At 36.0% G+C, this 19,972-nt stretch overlaps 1 protein-coding gene across 10 annotated transcripts in view; it reads right to left on the bottom strand.

The window, feature by feature from the left end:
- Positions 1-19,972, bottom strand: part of LOC142231715 (putative phosphorylase b kinase regulatory subunit alpha) — a 28,129-nt gene that overhangs the window by 634 nt on the left and 7,523 nt on the right. For 2 of the 10 annotated variants that reach the window (XM_075302336.1, XM_075302337.1), the window contains exons 6-12: positions 17,120-17,449; positions 16,774-17,019; positions 10,735-10,902; positions 10,309-10,356; positions 4,877-5,286; positions 4,519-4,786; positions 55-652 (exon numbers count right to left, since the gene is read on the bottom strand). In XM_075302336.1, coding sequence (XP_075158451.1) covers positions 55-652; positions 4,519-4,786; positions 4,877-5,286; positions 10,309-10,356; positions 10,735-10,902; positions 16,774-17,019; positions 17,120-17,449 — 2,068 coding nt within the window. The remainder of the gene's footprint in view (positions 1-54; positions 653-4,518; positions 4,787-4,876; positions 5,287-10,308; positions 10,357-10,734; positions 10,903-16,773; positions 17,020-17,119; positions 17,450-19,972) is intronic. The other 8 variants (XM_075302344.1, XM_075302346.1, XM_075302340.1 and 5 more) reach the window with 7 other exon arrangements.

The raw sequence follows: 19,972 nt of genomic DNA on the forward strand, positions 1-19,972 counted from the left end.
ACAAAAAATTACAATTATTTTTGTTGTAAGCTTTTAGCTAGCTTTATAGCTTACCTGTCATATAAATGCTGACATATATAAGCAGCTCCGCCACAAAGTAACATGCCCGAGGCGGCTTGATGTTGCTCCTTGCCATCTTTGGACTTGGCACAACATAAAGTAGCATCACCTTGTACTTTACGTTGATCTTCCAAGAATAATTGATTTGCTTTGTGTACCAAATGTTCAACGTAAATAACATTTCCCAAATTGGGTACTAGATTGTGTTCTGTAACTAGTGTCAATACCATTAAGGCCTCTACCACTAATTGACGGTATTCAGGTTGTGGAATTTGATTTAAAGCTGTTTCAACTTCCAAAGCAAATTTCAACTCTCCAGGAGTCATTTCTTGTGTTAGACTTTGTTGTAGTATGCGACCTTCAATGGCTAAACCTTGACATTTCTCTAATACAGTCCATACCCGGGAGTAGAAATCACGCGGCACACGATTCAAGGCACCATCCAGACGGCGACGTCGTAACCATTGGCCTTGGCGATCATCGATTGTGGCAATTATGGCATCTTCACCTTCAGGATCACCTAGACCTATTTGAGACTTCTTACTCACACGACTTGATTTGCAACTAACAATCGAGAGATTTCCACGAGCAACTAAAAATAAAGAGATTAGTATATATGAAATGTTTTATAAACGCAGAAAATGAGTGCTACTCTAAGGTATGCATAAAGGTGAGTACTATGTTATGTTCGTATTTTTCACCAAAACACTAAATTAAAAGTACAAAAATCTGTATGAAGACGATTATATTTGTATAAAGTCTTGTGAAATAATGAATGGAAAAGATCTAAGGAATTGATTGTGAACCATTTTATATTTATAATTTAATTAATTAAAAAAAAGTAACCGTGAAAACAAGCTGGTTTTCAGCTTGAAAACCGAACATAGTCTCATCTTTAGATAACAAAGCAGAGGGCCGCGGATTCAATCTCAGACTCGGAATGATTATATAAACGACTAATTGACTTTTGATATTGACTTTGTTCGATTAATCGACTTATTACACTCATAGAAAAAATTCTGCTAAAACAGCAGTCACTCTAAAGGTCAGTATTATGTTCGCTTTTCGCGTTGAAATTTTCGCGGTTACTTTATTAAAACTGTTCCATATAAAGCAAATAAATTAAACTCAATTAATGCGCAGTTTTTTGTTCTTCTAGTTTTCGGCAATACTTTAGAGGAATATGTTTGTTTTCATTTATAAAATTGATCATTTCAGAAAAAGTTATCGCGAAAATAAAGTGATTTTCAACTCGAAAAAAGAACATAGTGCCCACCTTAATGTGTTCGGATCATAAAAAAATTGTGATATTTCGCCAACTAAATAATTTTAATATTTTTTCTGATTTTTAATGCATTCGAACGCTTTTCTGAAACGTTTGACGTAAATTTTTTTCTAAAATTCGTTATTTTTAAAAAGGATTTAGCATTTTTTCGACAAAATTTAAATGATTTGTACCATTTTATTAATTCCACTAGTTTACACTCAAAATGTACACTTGATGAAAATCAACTTTTCTTACGTATTTTGAGCTGCTGAATTCAAAAAAAAAGGTTTAAAATTTTTTTATGAACAAATTTTTGAGATATCCCGTTATTTTTACATTTTCGCTCTTTTTCCACTAATTTCGAATTCAGCAGCTCAAAATACATAAGAAAAGTTGATTTTCATCAAGTGTACATGATTTTTTTTTTTTGTAAACTAGTGTTCTTATTGTTTTTATCCTACATGAAAAGTTTTAAAAAAGCAAATTATAAAAAATGAATTAAAAAACTTCCTGTACAGTTAAAATAAAGAACATCTTCGGGAGGACATTTTTAGAAGTGCCTTTAAAGTTATTCCTTAGAGTAACTTCCAATTTTTTACTGGGATATGGTTTTCTTACAATCCTTACGATGTATGATATTGTTTATGGTACACCAAAAGAAATTTGTTAGTGATGCAGCAGTCTGCTAAAACACCAAAAAATTGACCATAAGGGTCTACAACTCAAATTTTGGTCGGTCGCTTCGTCCGACGCTATATATCATTATGAATCGATATGCATTAATTATGTAGAAAGCATATACTGACATCAGCTATTAAATTTCAATTGGATCATATGAAATTTGCTTTTCCACGAGGCTCAAGAAGTAAAATCAGGGGATCGGTTTATGCCCAATTTTTTCATGTTGGGTAGAGGCCATATATTGACATTACGTACCAAATTTTAATAAAATCAGATGGCATTTGTACCTCCAGGAAACTCCGGATATCAAATCTGGGAATCGGTTTATATGGGGGCTATATATAATTATGGAACGATATAGACCAATAAAATCTGGAGATCTGCTTATATGGGGGCTATGTATACTTATGGACCGGTGTGGACCAGGCCAAGAATAAAACCACACATCGAATTTTAACCAAATCGGATGAAATTTGCTCCTCCAAAAGGCTACGCGAGCCAAATCTGGGTGTCGGTTTATATGGGTGTCGGCTAAGTTTCGAATAGCTTGTTTCGTTCGTAAGTTTGAGAAATTTTTACAGACGGACGGACGGGCAGACATCGCTAGATCGATTCAAAATTTCACCACGGGCCACAATATATGTATATACAGTTATGTGAAAAATAATAGGGACAATGCCTACCCACATTTAGATAACATTAAAAACCGAACAATTAATTTTTTCTTAAAAGATAGAAACAAAATTAGAAACAAAATTTTTGTTACTGTTGTACAAGTAATTCGTTATTTTTGTGATTTGTTATAAATTGATATGATTTACGTGTGAAAAAATAAGAACACTTCATGAAATTTTAAACCTATTACCAAATTAAACAAAACTATATAGATATTTATACTGAATATTGTTCCATAGAGCCGTAGGGTTACATTAGTACTTATTTGCGGATTTTTTGTTATCCAGATGAGTAGAACATCTTCTATGTATTGAATCGACCAAATTTTGGCAAAAAATATAGCGGTATATCGTTCCACGTATCCTGTATTAGATTCCAGACCTCATCGCAAATTGATGTACACTTTCCCCTGATTGGCTGTTTGACCTTATTGCTCACATTTTCTAGTGGGTTCAATTCTGAGGACTGTACCGCTCATTCTAACACATTGTTTTCTTTTTGTCCTGGAACCACTTCTTTGTGTACCTTGTTGTATGGTTCTCAAATAGATCTTCCAGTAGGATAATAACCCATCCTGCTGCAATATCTATTTGAGTGGCATATTTTCTTCGACATACGGCAGCCTTGTATTTGGAAAAATGTCTGTGTAATCAGCTGATTTCATTATATTCTGTATACGACATAAAGGACCCACACCATAATACAAGAATGACTCCTATACCATGATACTACCATCACCGTTTTGGACCATTTTCAAAGTATATTTGAACCTAACCTAACCTACATGGTGGACACCTCTATCACAAGAAAACAAGTTTACTTTTATGTCATCGAGCCATAGAATATTACGCAATTTTTGCTTAGGCCAATCGATTTGATTTTTAGCAAACTTTAATCCTTGTTTAATATTCTTTTTGGATTTACTACCTCGCACACTCGTTTACATGTATTGTAAATAGGACGTGTGAAATAAAGTACATATAATATTTCGAAATATTGTTTTATTTTCGTTAAATACAATGTGTCTAATCAACAAATGTAATAATGATACAAAAAACTATTTTTTTATAGAAAAAATATTAATGTAAAAGAGGGATTCAAATTTACCCCACGTTCCAAATTACGCAAACAAATTTCACCTCACCAGTTAAAGGATAACAATGACGCTTTTCATGCACTACGGACTCTAAATCCATTTCCAAAGTGTATTTTTTCAACAGTGTATGCATCAACGTGCCGAGCATTTTTGTAGTGTTTCTGTACGAATGTCCGCCTTTAATTAATTTGTTAATACTATTTTGAATAGCGCGGTCATAGCGCTTATTTCTACCCATATTTCACAAAAAGTTTACAGAAATCGGATTTATTTCGCAATTAGTGTAAAGCCATGAATATGTTTTATGCATTTACTTACAAAAATAAAAGGGTTTCTAATTTTTTTTACAAAAAAGCAAAACTGTCCTTATTATTTTTCACAGCATGAATCACTCATTTTGCAAACAAAATGTTTTGCTGTGAAAACGAAAGGAAGAAAAACGCAAATTCTAACAGAATTTCTTAATATCGTCTTTTTTCAAAAATTCTTTAATTTGATATGAATTTGTAAAAACAAAAAAAAAACGAATGTCCTTATTATTTTTCACACAACTGTATATACTTTATGGGGTCTGAGAGCAACATTTTCGAAAATAATTTGGGTGATATTTGAAACCTATACACTTTATGAATTATTGTTCTCTGGACCAAACTTCGACTGCTGTTTTTAGCAGACTTTCTTCTATATCCATTTTTATATATCCTTAATATTGGACAAGGGTGTCTATTATTAAACTTACCACTGCTCACGGCAAATTCTTTTCCACTTAAAATGTGGTACAATAGATTCTTCATTTCGAAAGGTGACAAATTCAATAAATGTTCTGAAGCAGCTTCACCATCACAATTCAAAGTACGCGATAACTCTTTGGCCATTACTTGAATAATAAGACCCACGCGGAGACGTAACATTTCATGGAAGAGCTGGGGTTCTGTGCGTATAAACATGGCCAAATATACCATTAACTCCTGTGTCAACATAGCTGTACTTTCATCATCACCATAGGCCTAAAAAACGAAACAAACATTCAGATCATAAAAATCAAATTGAAATAAATTTGAAATAGAAAAAAAACCATAACCTCCTAATAAACTTACATCATGTATCAATTGCCTTAGATCAGCTTCCGGCAATGGCGCCGTTATGGTATATTCATTATTAGGCGGCATACCCACTGTAACCTGTTTCTGACGTACCAATAAATCAGTTACAGCTTTGGCTAAATCTTCAACACGTTTTCCTAGCATACCAGCCGTATGACGTACAAGACCCCAGAGTTTTTGTTGACAAGCCTTTTCGTATAGACCCTTTAGCAGATCGCGAACAGTAACCACACGACCTTCTTCCAGCATTCCTTCAGATTGAGATATATTAATAGTACCATTGTTGCTGTGACTACTAGAATTGTCCACCATTGCCGAGGGTGGCAATGGTGGTTTGGCAAACTGGGGACTTTTTAAAGCAGATTCTGATTCAAGTGCTTCATCTAAAAATGTGCTATCTATTTCTGTTTGCGTTTTTTTTTTAATTTTAGGGTTTTCCCATTTATAAAACAAATATTATATAAGCACATGCAAGATATATTTCCAAATTGCAAAGTTTTTTTTTAATATATAAAAGCATTAATAAGGTTAGGTCCCATTATTTATTAAATTGATGTTAAAATTATTTGAAATTTATAAAAGCATCGATGCGTGTGCGATGAGTTATAATAAAGCCAAAGGGTGCAATAAATTATGAAAAAGAAGAAAGAGAATTTTTAAAATTATGATTAAATAGTTTTAGAGCGCTATTAAAAGTTACTAGAAGCTAAAAATTTATTCTAATATCTAAAAGAGAGAAAAAGAGATAAACAGGAAGTCTCTCTTATACGAATCATAGATAGACGTGTATATAAATTTGACAGCTGTGGGATCATTACTTTATGAAATATCGGTTCCAGCAACCATTTTTTGGTTTAAAACAGGAAATAGTCATTTGGACGGTCACTGCGTTAGTCGTCTTCGGTGCACATCATTGTTTTCCCGAAGCTGTGTCATTATTTTTCCTTTCAAAATGTGCGAAATTCTTTTTATCTACTATTTTACATAAACAACCGATACTTCACTCTAAATATTATTTTTCGTAAACTACTGACGCGACAGCTGTCAAATTTAGTAGATTAGTGCTATCCAGGAACTGTCCTGTTATAAAAAATTCGTAGACCAGAAAAACATAGCATTGGCAGATCAAATAAATGAACCCACATTTTGTACGGTGAACGAAGATTATGGGTGATTGCAGCATAACATCCGAACGACGGACGTTTATCAACCAAAACAAAGTTAACTGGGACTGCTTCAAAGAATACACATATCGACGTTTCAGACAGCTTCCGTCCCCCTCCCATGTTTATGTTGGCCAGAGGGTGTTCCGCGGCGTCATCAATGCTGTAGCCGCTCGAGACCCAACTTCTCAACAGAAGCGGAGGGAATCACAGCCAGGGAACTGAATCTAGAGATTCGAGACTTGCAGACAATCGTGAAGAACGCCGTCGTGCTAGCCATGCTGATCATAGAATCAGGGAACGGAATCTAGAGATTGGCAAGATATCACAATTTAACTGAGATCGGAACACCTCCCCCATAATTCTCACAATCGACCGACGCTCCGATTTCATAGTCTGTGGATGCCGTGTTTGTGTTGGCCAGAGGGTGTTCCGGGGCATCATCAACGCTGTAGCCGCTCGCTTCGTACCCGCTGGTCTAGTTGGCCAGCAGATACCTAACTTCCCAGTAGAAGCTGCGGGACTCGCAGACAATCGTGAAGACCGCCGTCTAACTAACTCTGCTAATCCTAGAATCAGGGAACTGAACCTAGAGATTGGCAAGATATTCGATGAACACAAGCGGAACACATGGAGCGGAGCACCTGAAGTAATGTAATCTAGGCGTAGGGACAGGTAAGTTGTGGACAACAGTGAGAGCCCTCTCGAACCCTCTCGATGATGGGATTTCAGTCACCTTTGACGGCGTGGCGGTAACTGATCCAAAGAGATGCGCTAGATCTCTAAACCGACAATTTGTCGAACATCCCGAGATAGAGCGAAAAGGAAAGCCTCTCGTCGCATTCGTGGTCTCCGAGCAGATGATACACTACAATTTACCATGACCGAACTAACCAATGGCATCAACAGTGCGAAACCATTTAAGGCACTCGGAGCCGACCTAATGGTGACGCATCTGGGAATACTGGGAGTTGCGTGCTTGACCAGAATCCTCAATTTGCCCTTGGAATCACTCATTATATCCGATGTCTGGAAAATGGGTAGGGTGATTCCACTAATGAAGCCGGTAAAAGACTCGAGTAGAAGTGATTCGTACAGAGCGATATCCCTTCTCTCGCCAGTAACCAAGACACTTGAGGCACTGCTACTTCTCAGCCTTGTGGAGAATTTTCCAGCTGCCAACCAATCAACATGGATTCCGTAAAGTACATAGCACGACGACTGACGACTCAATCTTCCCAAGCCGTGTCATAAGACGATCGCATTCGATACGGCCAATTATGCCAGACTTTTGGAGGCCATCGAAAACACGTCCATACCGACAGGAACCCGGCGTTGGTTTATCTCTGCGGGCGCCAGTCGTATGTGGAATTTAGAGATAAGAAGTCAAGACCCCGTAGAGCGAAACATGGAGTTCCCCAAGGAGGGGTGATATCTCCGGTACTGTTCAACCTCTACCTATCCTCTATTCCACCCCCTCCTATCAGCGCCGAAAATTTATCATACACATATGAATATATAATAATGGAATCCGGGCTCATTGTTGATGATATTTGCCATTGATTAAACGTCTACCTTGCTGATCTTACCAGTTATTTCACTGCAAGAAATTTGAGAATACTGCAACCAAATCCTCAGACACACTATTCACTGCATGAACAGCAGAAGTACGCAGGCAGTTGAATGTCGATGGCGAAACAATTCCTACTATAAATTACGCCAATATTCGCGGGGGTCACAATTGGCATTTGACCTTTTTAAGTTGTCTTCCCATGCTAAGCTCTGTGTTAGAGAAAAGTTCCTCATGTCGCTTGCCAGCAGCACTTGGGGGCTGGACAAAGAAACCTTGTTGACAACATATAAGGCAATTGGCCGGTCAGTGGTAAACTATGCAGCGCCAGTGTGGACACCTTAAACGAGCGACACGCAGTGGAATAACATACAGACCTGTCAGAACGCTGCCCTTAGAACTGTGAGTGGATATCTCCGCAGTACACCCCTGTGGATACAAAATCATCCTAGTGCGGCGACACAATTATATGTTGTCAAAGCAGTAACTCTTGGGTTGCTATCGCAATAGCCATCCAAATCACCATCTTGTGCATAGGCAACCACCACCCAGGAATGTAAGGGTCTCATTTTCATCTTATAGAGCGCGAGATCCCACGCTAAAAAAACGAGAGCCTTTAGATCGGGCAGAATACCAGACAGGTCTGAACAGGATTCATGAAGATACTGTAGCTGAAGCGGTGAGAAACTACAAGGTTAATCCTGTTCTCGGAGCTCGAACAGCACCGGAGGAAAGAGGCGTACCAACCATGGTATGTTTGGGAGCCACCGTGGTGCAATGGTTAGCATGCCCGCCTTGCATACACAAGGTCGTGGGTTCGATTCCTGCTACGACCGAACACCAAAAAGTTTTTCAGCGGTGGATTATCCCACCTCAGTAATGCTGGTGACATTTCTGAGGGTTTCAAAGCTTCTCTAAGTGGTTTCACTGGAATGTGGAACGCCGTTCGGACTCGGCTATAAAAAGGAGGTCCCTTGTCATTGAGCTTAACATGGAATCGGGCAGCACTCAGTGATAAGAGAGAAGTTCACCACTGTGGTATCACAATGGACTGAATAGTCTAAGTGAGCTTGATACATCGGGCTGCCACATAACCTAACCTAACCTAACCATGGTATGTTTTGCTTAACTAACATCAGGCAAATGCAGCCGCCTCAATTCCTACGTATCAATTATTAATAGCAGCGTAGCTGACGTGTGTCCCATATATAAACAAGGTACCAGTGTGGACACCTTAGACAAGTGAAACGCAGTGGAATAACATACAGACCTGCCAGAACGCTGTCCTTAGAACTGCCACAAGATGTCTCCGCAGCACATCCCAGGATCACCTTTATGTGGAGACCAAGATATGTTGTCAAACCACTAGCAAAGAAGGTAAGGGTTGATCTACATTATCTAGAGCGCGAGATCCAGCGCTACAAAAGAGAACCTCTAGATCAGGCAGCATACCAAACATATCTAAACAGGATTCATGAAGATACTGTAGTTGAAGCGGTGAGAAGCTACAAGGTTTATTCTGTTCTCGGATTCTGACCACCGCCCCTATCGCGAGGCCTTCCATGATAAGGCAATTCCTACATATTAGCGTAGCTGACGTGTGTCCCATCTTTAATCAAGGATGAGACACTGTCACTTTTTTACTTCTCCAGCCAAACCTACTCGCCTCACTACCAAATCACTCTGGACGGATCCCATCTTAGTCTCGGAGTTCCATGATCTGAATACAAGCTAATGTAGCAATAGCGCTGCACGAAATTGGTGTTTTGTCTGGATAGCCGCTTATTTTTTGTATATTCACAGTTATTTTGATTAACATATAATGCTTAGTACTAAATTCGTTTCTGCGAAAAACGAATATCATCATCTATCTCTGTAAATAAGGTCTCAAACCCAGGGATGTTAACTTATTTATGCGAATATACCTGCCTCTTTTTTCGTGCGATCCAGGGTTGTATAAATATGTGTTGGAAAATGCTCAAAACAAAAATTTCGCATTTATTGCGCGCTAAAGTTTTTTTATATGGGGTATAACAGTTTTTCATGCGAAAACGTGATCTCAGTACTAGGCTTAATATGTAATATAGTGTATTTACATGTTAAACATATAATATTACTAGGAGAAGTAAATGAAATGGCATGAATTATTCATTAAGACCATAGTGTTAAAATAATTTCATACAAATTGAGGATTATAGTATATTCGAATGAATCTTGGACATTTGATGTAAGATAACATCTAAACAAAATAACATACGGATAAACGATGAAGAAAACAAATGGAAACAAACCGCGAAATTAATTATATAGACCCATAAACCAAAATAAGTATTTCCATTAAGGTGGGTATTAAGTTCGAGTTTAGCCGCTAAAAACGTCATGTTTTCACGATTACTTTTCTTTAATAATCCATTTTAAGGAATACAAACTTTCTGAAAATTTGCTTTGGGCTTTTCCCCATCAAGTTAATATAAAATTTGCAACAAATATGTATAATTTCATGCATTTTTCTTACTGATTTAGTTTTCACTTTAGCGATTTTAGCGGCTAAACTCGAACTTAATACTCACCTTTACATAAAACAAGAAAGTATAAAGACTCTAGTGCAATTCTAAATTTGATAGATACGTGCCTTGGACTAATATGGGATTTTTGTTTGCCTCTTAAATGTTTGAGAAATAATTTTAACTTACCAGGCGTGGAAGTAGATGAAGACGTTTTATTTTTGAGTCCTAAGCCGGCTATTTTTGTTTATGATTATATTTTTTTTTTAACAAAAATCAATGAATAAGCATAAAAATTAAATGTGTATAACACATGAATTATGTATGTGTAATGGGGATAGTGTAAGTGTTGTTGGATATGTGTACGAGAAGACATTTCTTAGGAATCAAGCAAAATACACTGGACATGGTGATAGGATTAACGAAGGATGCATGTTCTTGTTTTGTGGGAATTGTGTATAAATGTGTTTGGGCTTTGCAAAAGGCATAAATTATATAGTATATCATATAACTATAGTGTTATGTTTTAGTGTTATTTCTTTTCGTATAAACTATCATACCATATGTATGTACTATTTAGATAATATATGTAAATTTGAAAACAGTATAGCATACCTGTATTGAAATCCAATCCTTGTGTATCAACCAGATATTGTAAAATATCACCTTGTTCCTCAAGATTTTCTGTTTCCCGAAGCATTGCAATAAGTTCTTCAACCTCTGTATCGGCAAAATTTGTTTCCGGACGATGACGTTGTACAAGAATTTTGGGAATATTTTGTACTGATTTTTAGTAAATTGCATTTAAAATTCATTTGGTTTTTTCGTCACACATAAACAATATCACAGAAATGAAAACGTAATATGTAGCGGAACGATGGATTAGGTGAAGTAAACGAAATCATATGAAAATAAAAGAAAATAAACAAATCTATAAAAATATTGTGTGATGAGTGGAATGTAACGTTCTATCTATCCCATATATCCTCCCAGACAAGGTGGGTACTATATTCGTTTTTCCCTAGATTAAAAGTTGTATATATATATATGACAATTTTTTGTTTTGTATTATTTCTTTTATCAAATCTTGTCAAAAAGATTACTGACTTTGACTGTGTAATATTTCATCTTTCTCAATTCATTGATTAAAAAAAATCAGTTTTAGAAACCGAACGTAATACCCACCTATAATAGGGAAATAATAAGAAGGTATTAGGGCTATCCTAAAAATTATATAACCGATATAAGGGCTGTTTTCTTTTAGCACTGGATGCAACATTTGAATGGGCTATCCAGAACATCGTTGCCACCAGTCCAGAACATCTCATCAGTGCAAGTCGCGCCGGTATTGCCAGATTGTATTTTGATAAAGTGACGCTTCTTCGATTCACAATAGCAATTCATTGTGACTACCCAACAAACACAAGGATGAGTTTTTTTTCACTTGTAACACCATATCAATTTGATAGTGAATCCCATATTCAACATTAATTCATCTTTCTTGCAAATTGATTGCCTTCAACAAATTCTCCAATAGGTTTGAAGCATTAAAATGAAATTTAGTTTGAAAAGTTGTTGCTAATATGTTGAGAAATTGTTGCTAACGTGTTGAATTCTACTGTTCAGGGTAATGTCTGTTTTATGTTGAGAACGCGATTTTCTCAACAATTTCTCAAATTGAATTTTAAGGTAATTCTTTGAAAAAATGTTTGAAAGCGTATTGAATATAAGCATTTCTCCAATGCTTCTGTTTATTGGGTAATTTATCAAAAAACATGAAATTCAAAGTGGTATAGTGTCATAAATAATCGCAGCAGTACATATTTATTACTATTTGAGCATTTCATACATTAAAAATTTAAGATTTCCCTTCTTTCAAATGATTATTTTTAAAACAGCTGATGACAGTGTTACATATTTATGTAGATGTCCTAGATAAACGAGTACTGTGTTTTCTTTTAGTCCTTCGCGGCTTAGGGTATCCAGTGCTAAAAGAAAACAGCCCCATAGTATTAACATACATTTTGCTCATATGGCATCTCAAAACATTCAGTCTAAGTTCTACGCGCTTTTCTACTAGACAAATATCATTCTCTATTCTTTTGTATTAACTTTACATGGTTAGCATCTTATAATTTGCTTTGTTAAATAAAACTATATCAATTTACAAAAATCAATCAAGTGGTTTTAATTACAGATTTTGTGTACGAAAGCTGTTTAATTTTTCAATAATGGTATAACAGATACGTCCACGTGTTCGAAAAGGAGGAAGTCACTCTCGAAGATCACGATAAGGTAGCAGTTCTGTGCAACAGGTTTGGAAGCTACACCCTAAGGACACCAAAGAAAAATTAAACTATTTGGGTAGGTGGAGACAGAAGTTTCCCAACGTTACAAGTGCTTACAAATATCGAAATCCGAAGAGGAAGATTTCAAAGAATATGCTGGACAAGTTAATCTCCAGTATGAACTTTTTTGCCTCAAGGACATGCAAGTTGACCAGTTCAAATGTCTAATCTTCGTCCTGGAACTGAAATCCAACAATGACAAAGACATCCATCTTAGATTATTAAAAAATCTGGATGAAGCTAAAGACACCACGAATCTCGACAATCTTGTAGATGAAACAACGACAGCTCCATTTTTCAAAATGTTGTCTCTTCATCAAGCATAAATGTGCCAAGTGTCAACAGTGCAAAACGGGGCAAGCAAGCGGTAAGAAGCGAACAAGCACTAAGACAGTGTTTTCTAAAAACGGTCACAATTTAAACAGTCTCGAAAATTTATTGATATCAACATCAATGGAAATTTGGTACGATTACAGATCGATACTCCATATGACGTATCGATAATATCACACACTACGTGGGAAAATATTGGCAAGTCTGACGCTCATAAAACAGATGATATCGCAAACATAATCAACATCATTGTATGAGTCAAGTGCAATGAAGGAGTTTTTGAATTCGCCTTGCTACAATTCAGACATTGAAAACATCAATATTATGGGCATAGAATGGATTGAATCATTTAATCAGCATGGTGTCATTGCAAAATTTTAGACGAGAATAATTCATAACTCAAGAACAAGTATCAACAATTTTCGACAGCAACAACCTGGGTCTTTGCACAAAGATCCAAATGCACATGCACTTTTGCCAGGTTCCACGTAAGTTTATATCCCTAAGCGACCAGTGTCATACGCAGTGAGTGATATATAATGCGAACTGGACAAAGTACAGAATGCGGGAATAATTACACCCGTAGATTCATCTTGATATGCGACACCAAATATGGTAAGCAGAAGGATCGGAAAGATAACAGGTTGGCTGATAAGTCCCCAGTCTGACACATAGATAGCGTCGCTAGTATTAAATCCATATTATTTTTATATAGTACCAACCTTCAAATGATTCGTGTAAAAATTTGACGTCTGTAAGTCAATTAGTTTGTGAGATAGAGCGTCTTTTGTGAAGCAACTTTTGTTATTGTGAAAAAATGGAAAAAAGGAATTTCGTGTTTTGATAAAATACTGTTTTCTGAAGGGAAAAAATACGGTGGAAGCAAAAACTTGGACTCGGACTCTGCCCCAGGGAAATCAACAATATGCAAAATTCAAGCTCGGAGGACGGTGAACGAAGTGGACGCCCGAAAGAGGTGGTTACCGACGAAAACATCAAAAAAAAAAAACCACAGAATGATTTTGAATGACCGTAAAATGAAGTTGATCGAGTTAGCAGAGGCCTTAAAGATATCAAAGGAACGTGTTGGTCATATCATTCATCAATATTTGGATATGCGGAAGCTCTGTGCAAAATGGGTGCCGCGCGAGCTCACATTTGACCAAAAACAACAACGTGTTGATGATTCTGAGCGGTGTTTGCAGCTGTTAACTCGTCGATATGTGACAATGGATGAAACATGGCTCCATCACTACACTCCTGAGTCCAATCGACAGTCGGCTGAGTGGACAGCGACCGGTGAACCGTTTCCGAAGCGTGGTAAAGTAATGGCCTCTGTTTTTTGGGATGCGCATGGAATAATTTTTATCGATTATCTTGAGAAGGGAAAAACCATCAACAGTGACTATTATATGGCGTTATTGAAGCGTTTGAAGGTCGAAATCGCGGCAAAACGGCCCCATATGAAGAAGAAAAAAGTGTTGTTCCACCAAGACAACGCACCGTGCCACAAGTCATTGAGAACGATGGCAAAAATTCATGAATTGGGCTTCGAATTGCTTCCCCACCCACCGTATTCTCCAGATCTGGCCCCCAGCGACTTTTTCTTGTTCTCAGACCTCAAAAGGATGCTCGCAGGGAAAAAATTTGGCTGCAATGAAGAGGTGATCGCCGAAACTGAGGCCTGTTTTGAGGCAAAACCGAAGGAGTACTACCAAAATGGTGTCAAAAAATTGAAAGGTCGTTATAATCGTTGTATGGCTCTTGAAGGGAACTATGTTGAATAATAAAAACGAATTTTGGCAAAAAAAAGGTGTTTTTCTTTGTTAGACCGGGGACTTATCAGCCAACCTGTTACTCATTTCTGCCGATTATTCAACTGGTTTAAACAGGACAATCGAACCAAAACAATACCCTCTCGAACACCTGTAAAAATCTTCGCCGAATGACACGATTGCACGATCTTCAGTCATTTTAATCTCTCAGACACATACCTCCAGATCGAAGTAGACGATGAAAGTAAGGACCTCCTCACGATCAATACACACACATATCTTTATCGATTCAACTGCCTCACTCCAGGTGTCGATTCTGCGAACTTTTCAACGCATAATTGTGCACAAGCATTAAGGGTTCAAGAGCTTATATCGACGATATTATACTCCGAAAAATCCATATCAGAATATGAATTCAGTTTAGATCTTTTATTACAAAGTGTACAAGAATATGGTTTTTGTCTTGGGCCAAGGTAATTGACAAGTCAGACATACGTCCAGATCCCGAAAAAATTCGTGCCATACAAGAATTCGTGCCACAGGATATATCAGAAATGAGATCACTACTAAGCTCGATTAATTGTTATGGCAAAATACGTCAACAATATGCGGAAGCTTCGAAATGTCCTTCGGGACACAATATTTCAGTGGTCAGCACAATTTCAAAACAGTTTGGATGAATTCAAACGCATCTTAAGTTAGGATCTGTTATTGACCCACTATAATCCAAATCTTCCCATACTTGTAGCAGCTGATGCTTTATCGCACGCTGTAATATATCATATTTTCTCAGACAATAACATCAAAGCAGTATACCACGCATCACGAGTTCTCACAGTCAAAACGAGAAAGAAGGAGTAGCGTTGATATTCGCGGTCCAGCGTTTCCATGAGATGTTATTTAGAAGAAAATTCACCAATATAGACCGCAAATCGTTTGCAAAGATGGGCTGTTACACCAACACAAATGATTTTGGGCACGCCGACGTTTGATCCCGTGGAATCGATACTGCTTGAAGACGACATTCAACGCGATATCAATAGGGCTGTTTTCTTTTAACACTGGATGCAGCATTTGTATGGGCTATCCAGAATATCGTTGCACTGGTGTTCTATCCAGAACATCTCATCAGTGCAAGTCGAGTCGGTGTTACCAGATTGCATTTTGATAAAGTGACGCTTTTTAGATTCACAATAGCAGTTTATTGTGACTAATTGATCGAATATCATGAAATTCAAAGTGATACAGTGTCATGAATAATCGCAGCAGTACATATTTATAACTATTTGAGCATTTCATACATTAAAAATTTAAGATTTCACTTGTTTTCTGATTGTTTTTAAACAGCTGATGACAGTGTTGCATATTTTTTGGAGATGTCCTTGATAAACGAGTACTCTGTTTTCTTTTAGTCCGTGACTGCTCAGGGTATCCAGTACAAAAAGAAAACAGCCCTAATGAAGGAATGTCAACATCACCAAATCAAATCAATCGTCCAAGCTACTGAGAATGACGAAATTCTTCAAAGAGTCAAGGCTTATGTTATGCCTAAGAATCAAAAACAAATCGATTCGTAAATTCTACCATATTATAATCGAAAGGATTTAATATCAAAAACAGTAGATTGTCTCTTGTTCAATTCTAGAATTATTTAAACAACGCATTCTAAAGCAGTTGCATAAATGACCAATAGCAGCAGAAATAAGTTAAGCTATTGCTATAAAGCTACGTCTATTGGACAAGAATAGACAAGGACATCGAGGACTATGATCGAAACTGCAATAGCTGCCAAGTTAACACAAAGAGCCGTGTCAAGAGAAATCTGTGTCCGTGGCCAAATACAACACGTCCATTAGAAAGTATCCAACACTGGAGTCTATTATCTTTTTCAAAATACCCCTACAAACTGCGAAACAACTTCGATTACAAAATAAAACTATTCAATACATTTTGCGCTCAATTCGAAACCCTCGAACAACTGGTGTCGGACAACGGCAAACAATTCTGTTCTGCACAATTCGAAAATTGGTGTATAAAACACTAGAACTGTGAGATTCCACCTAAGTTTTAACGGTCAGGCGGAAAGATTCTACCAACTGTGGCCGTAACCGAGAACATCCTATTTTGAAAACAAAAGGGTTTTAATGATAATAGAGATAGATAGAAAAACTAAACAAACAATGAACTCAAAAACTCACATTCTGAGTGTCTACCAAACTCACTGCGTTTTTCTAAAGATTGACGGCTATGATTTATGTCAATTGGATAAATATTTTCCCTTATCAATACATCTGATGTGCTGTGATTGTTGGAACCCTCTTCAGGTGTAATGGCAAACACATTGTGATGATCCTGCTTGTTGGCTTGCAACCACGGTGGGGCAATAACAGATGACAAACGTCTTTCGGTTAAAGGTGTGGGTCCCTCCATACCCAATGTGTCAGCTAAAAGAATGGAAAAGTAAACATAAAAAAAATATTTTAATAATAATAATTACAATTTTTATGGAGAAACGTAAGTTTTGGTGATTTTTTCTTTACTTACAATCGACATTTATCGATCTTGTTTTCTTTATAGCTCCTTTGCATGACATACGTCTTCTCAATGGTCGTGGTCTAAGATGGCCACCTCTCAAATTCATCATACTACGATGACTGAATGAACGTAGCAAATGTTCATCCAAATACGCCTGTACATCAGGATGTAAACGATCAGGATAACCATCTTCAGTACTTCCCAAAAAGCTAAGATCGGTAATAGCTGATGTATTGAGAAAATCTTTAAGATTTCCCAACATAACACGAGTGCCATTGATATAACCAGATTTCAACTTGCGCATTGTTTGTATCATGGCCAAGGGTATTTTATCTTGGTCTAGAGATAAAGAATTGTTAATAGTGAAGAATATTTCAATGCGAAATATTTATAGTAATCAAAATACAATGCATATTTGTTAGTAAAAACATATCTACTCTACAGTCTTAACAATGCACTCAAATTTTAGACTACAATTCTAAAGATTGTTTGGTTCAATACTACTTTTTTTGTTTAGATTGAAAAACTAAACTCCAAATATTCCGAAATAGTTTTACATTAAAATATTTCTAATCAATTTTTATAAATATCTGTAAATACTAAATTGTGTATTATCATTTCGAGGGCTTTGTTTTTTCTATCCTAACTAAGCCCAAGGCATAGTTTGGTTAGTAATTACACTTAAATCAAAAAGAATAAATTTGCATGCAAATAAATAAAAAAAAACTACGTACAGAGATTTTAAGTAAAACATCTTGAAGTAACACAATAATTTAATACAAACAGCAATTTCAGCATAATACAAATAAAGAAGCTTTAGCAACATATAAAATACAATTTTAAATTATCAACAAGCTATATTAAAACATTACTTGAGAACGGCATAACCCAAATTGGTAAATAATTTTAGTCGATATGAGGCCCTTAGACGAGCGAATCAATTTAATACAAACCTATCCCGAACGAAATAATTAATTTTATTATACAATATACCCATTTTAATTTCAGTTAACTTAATTTCGTTAGACCGATAGGATTCCGGTGCGAAAAAATCTAAATCACTTATGGTATTATCACATTGGACTGAATAGTCTAAGTGGGCCTAAACAAACGGACTGCCACTTTACCTAATCTAACCTCTACCTAGGGCTACTATTGTTACCAACCACACCACTCCTAAAGTGTAAGTAAATAATCGGTTATTCTACCGATTTTAATGAACATTTTGCTTTTAAATGTCCATCTATGGGAAGGTTAAGGTAAGAATGATGCAAAAATGTGGTAGTTGTAGGAGACTTTCCTAATATGTAAGGACAATCTGTTCATTGTTAGGGTGGGGAATGTTACAAGTATTTCTATATATATTTTTAATATTTGACTGGTATTTTTTATTTTTTTTTTTATTTCATTCAAATTTGTAATACAAAAAGCTATTTATTGATAGCCAAAAACATATTACAATTGTTCCATAGTTGGTAATAAAGTAATAACCTTAATTCTATATATATTCAAATATTTTTTTTTATCTATAATCAGCTTCAATTAACAACACTATACTTTTTAACAAGATATATAAGAAAGAGAAAGTCTTAAATTATATAAAAAGGTCCGAAGACAACGATGTGCCAAGTTATACATTCCCAAAATATTCAAATAATTTCTTCCGGAATGTAAAGTAGGAAAATGTAAATCTTTTCAATTCGGTTGGTAAGAAATTCCAAGCATGTGCAACTCTAATCAAAAGTGATCTGTCATAAATCGAATAATGTCTTAAAGGAATAAATATTTGCAAATTCCTCTGAGAATGCAAAATTGTAAATTGTTGTGCTAAGAATTTTGGCCTAGAGCTCTTTATTATGTTGTAAAACGTCAGTAAGTATCTTATAGTATTATAGTCCGAAAAAGTACAGTTAAAAAAACGAATTACATAGGGGGATATGTGATTGTAGCTATGAACAGTTTGACCATCAGCCTGTCTGACTGTTGAGCCATATCGGACATTGAAAACAAATCTAATAATCTTATTCACTAGAATTTTAATCTTATTGATGTTGCTAGATATAGTACACAAATATACCTCCATGCAAAAACAAACCTGTGACATTAATAAAGCGTGGGCCAATATGTATCTGATACGGTATGGAAGAACTACATTCAATGAGTAAAGCCTACTAAGTGTAAAACATACCTTGGAATAAACATTATCAATATGTTTCCTATAACTAAGTTTGGAATCCAAGGTGACTCCTAAAACTTTAAGTTTATCAAGTGTCTCGATTTCTCTATCATCAACACGAACAATGACGCTTCCTGGATTCGAAGAATCAAATCTTAGGAGCTTAATTTTCGAAACATTAAGCACAAACTTATTCAATGTCACCCAATCATGAATGCATTTTAATGTGTCGTTTGCCTTCTCTTGTAGAATCACAGCTGAACTGTGATGAAAAATTAATTGAATGTCTCTGCATAAGAATACAATGAACAGAAATCATATTTTATTGATATTTTATTGTATTTATATTATTCATTTATCTTATACTGGACATAGTATGGTAACCATTATGCGGTCACGTGATTAAGGAGTTAAAGACGTGATAGGTAGGATTTGGTTAATAACTAGCGACTGTTTTGTTATAATGCAAGTGGTTGAGGGCTGAGCTACAATTGCATTTGATTATAGAATATTTTACATTCTATAAACAAAATTGTTTAGTTAACTTAGTTAAAATGGGACGAAATTTCGGATCTGGGAACTTGGGGATTTGGTGGGGAAATTCCATTAATTTGGGGATTTTTATGTTCGAAAAAACGATTCAATCTTTTTCAATAAAATTTTATTTCAACAGACAATTTTGCCAA

The sequence above is a fragment of the Haematobia irritans genome, chromosome 3 (assembly GCF_050003625.1).
Source record: "Haematobia irritans isolate KBUSLIRL chromosome 3, ASM5000362v1, whole genome shotgun sequence".
In the NCBI taxonomy this organism is placed as follows: domain Eukaryota; kingdom Metazoa; phylum Arthropoda; class Insecta; order Diptera; family Muscidae; genus Haematobia; species Haematobia irritans.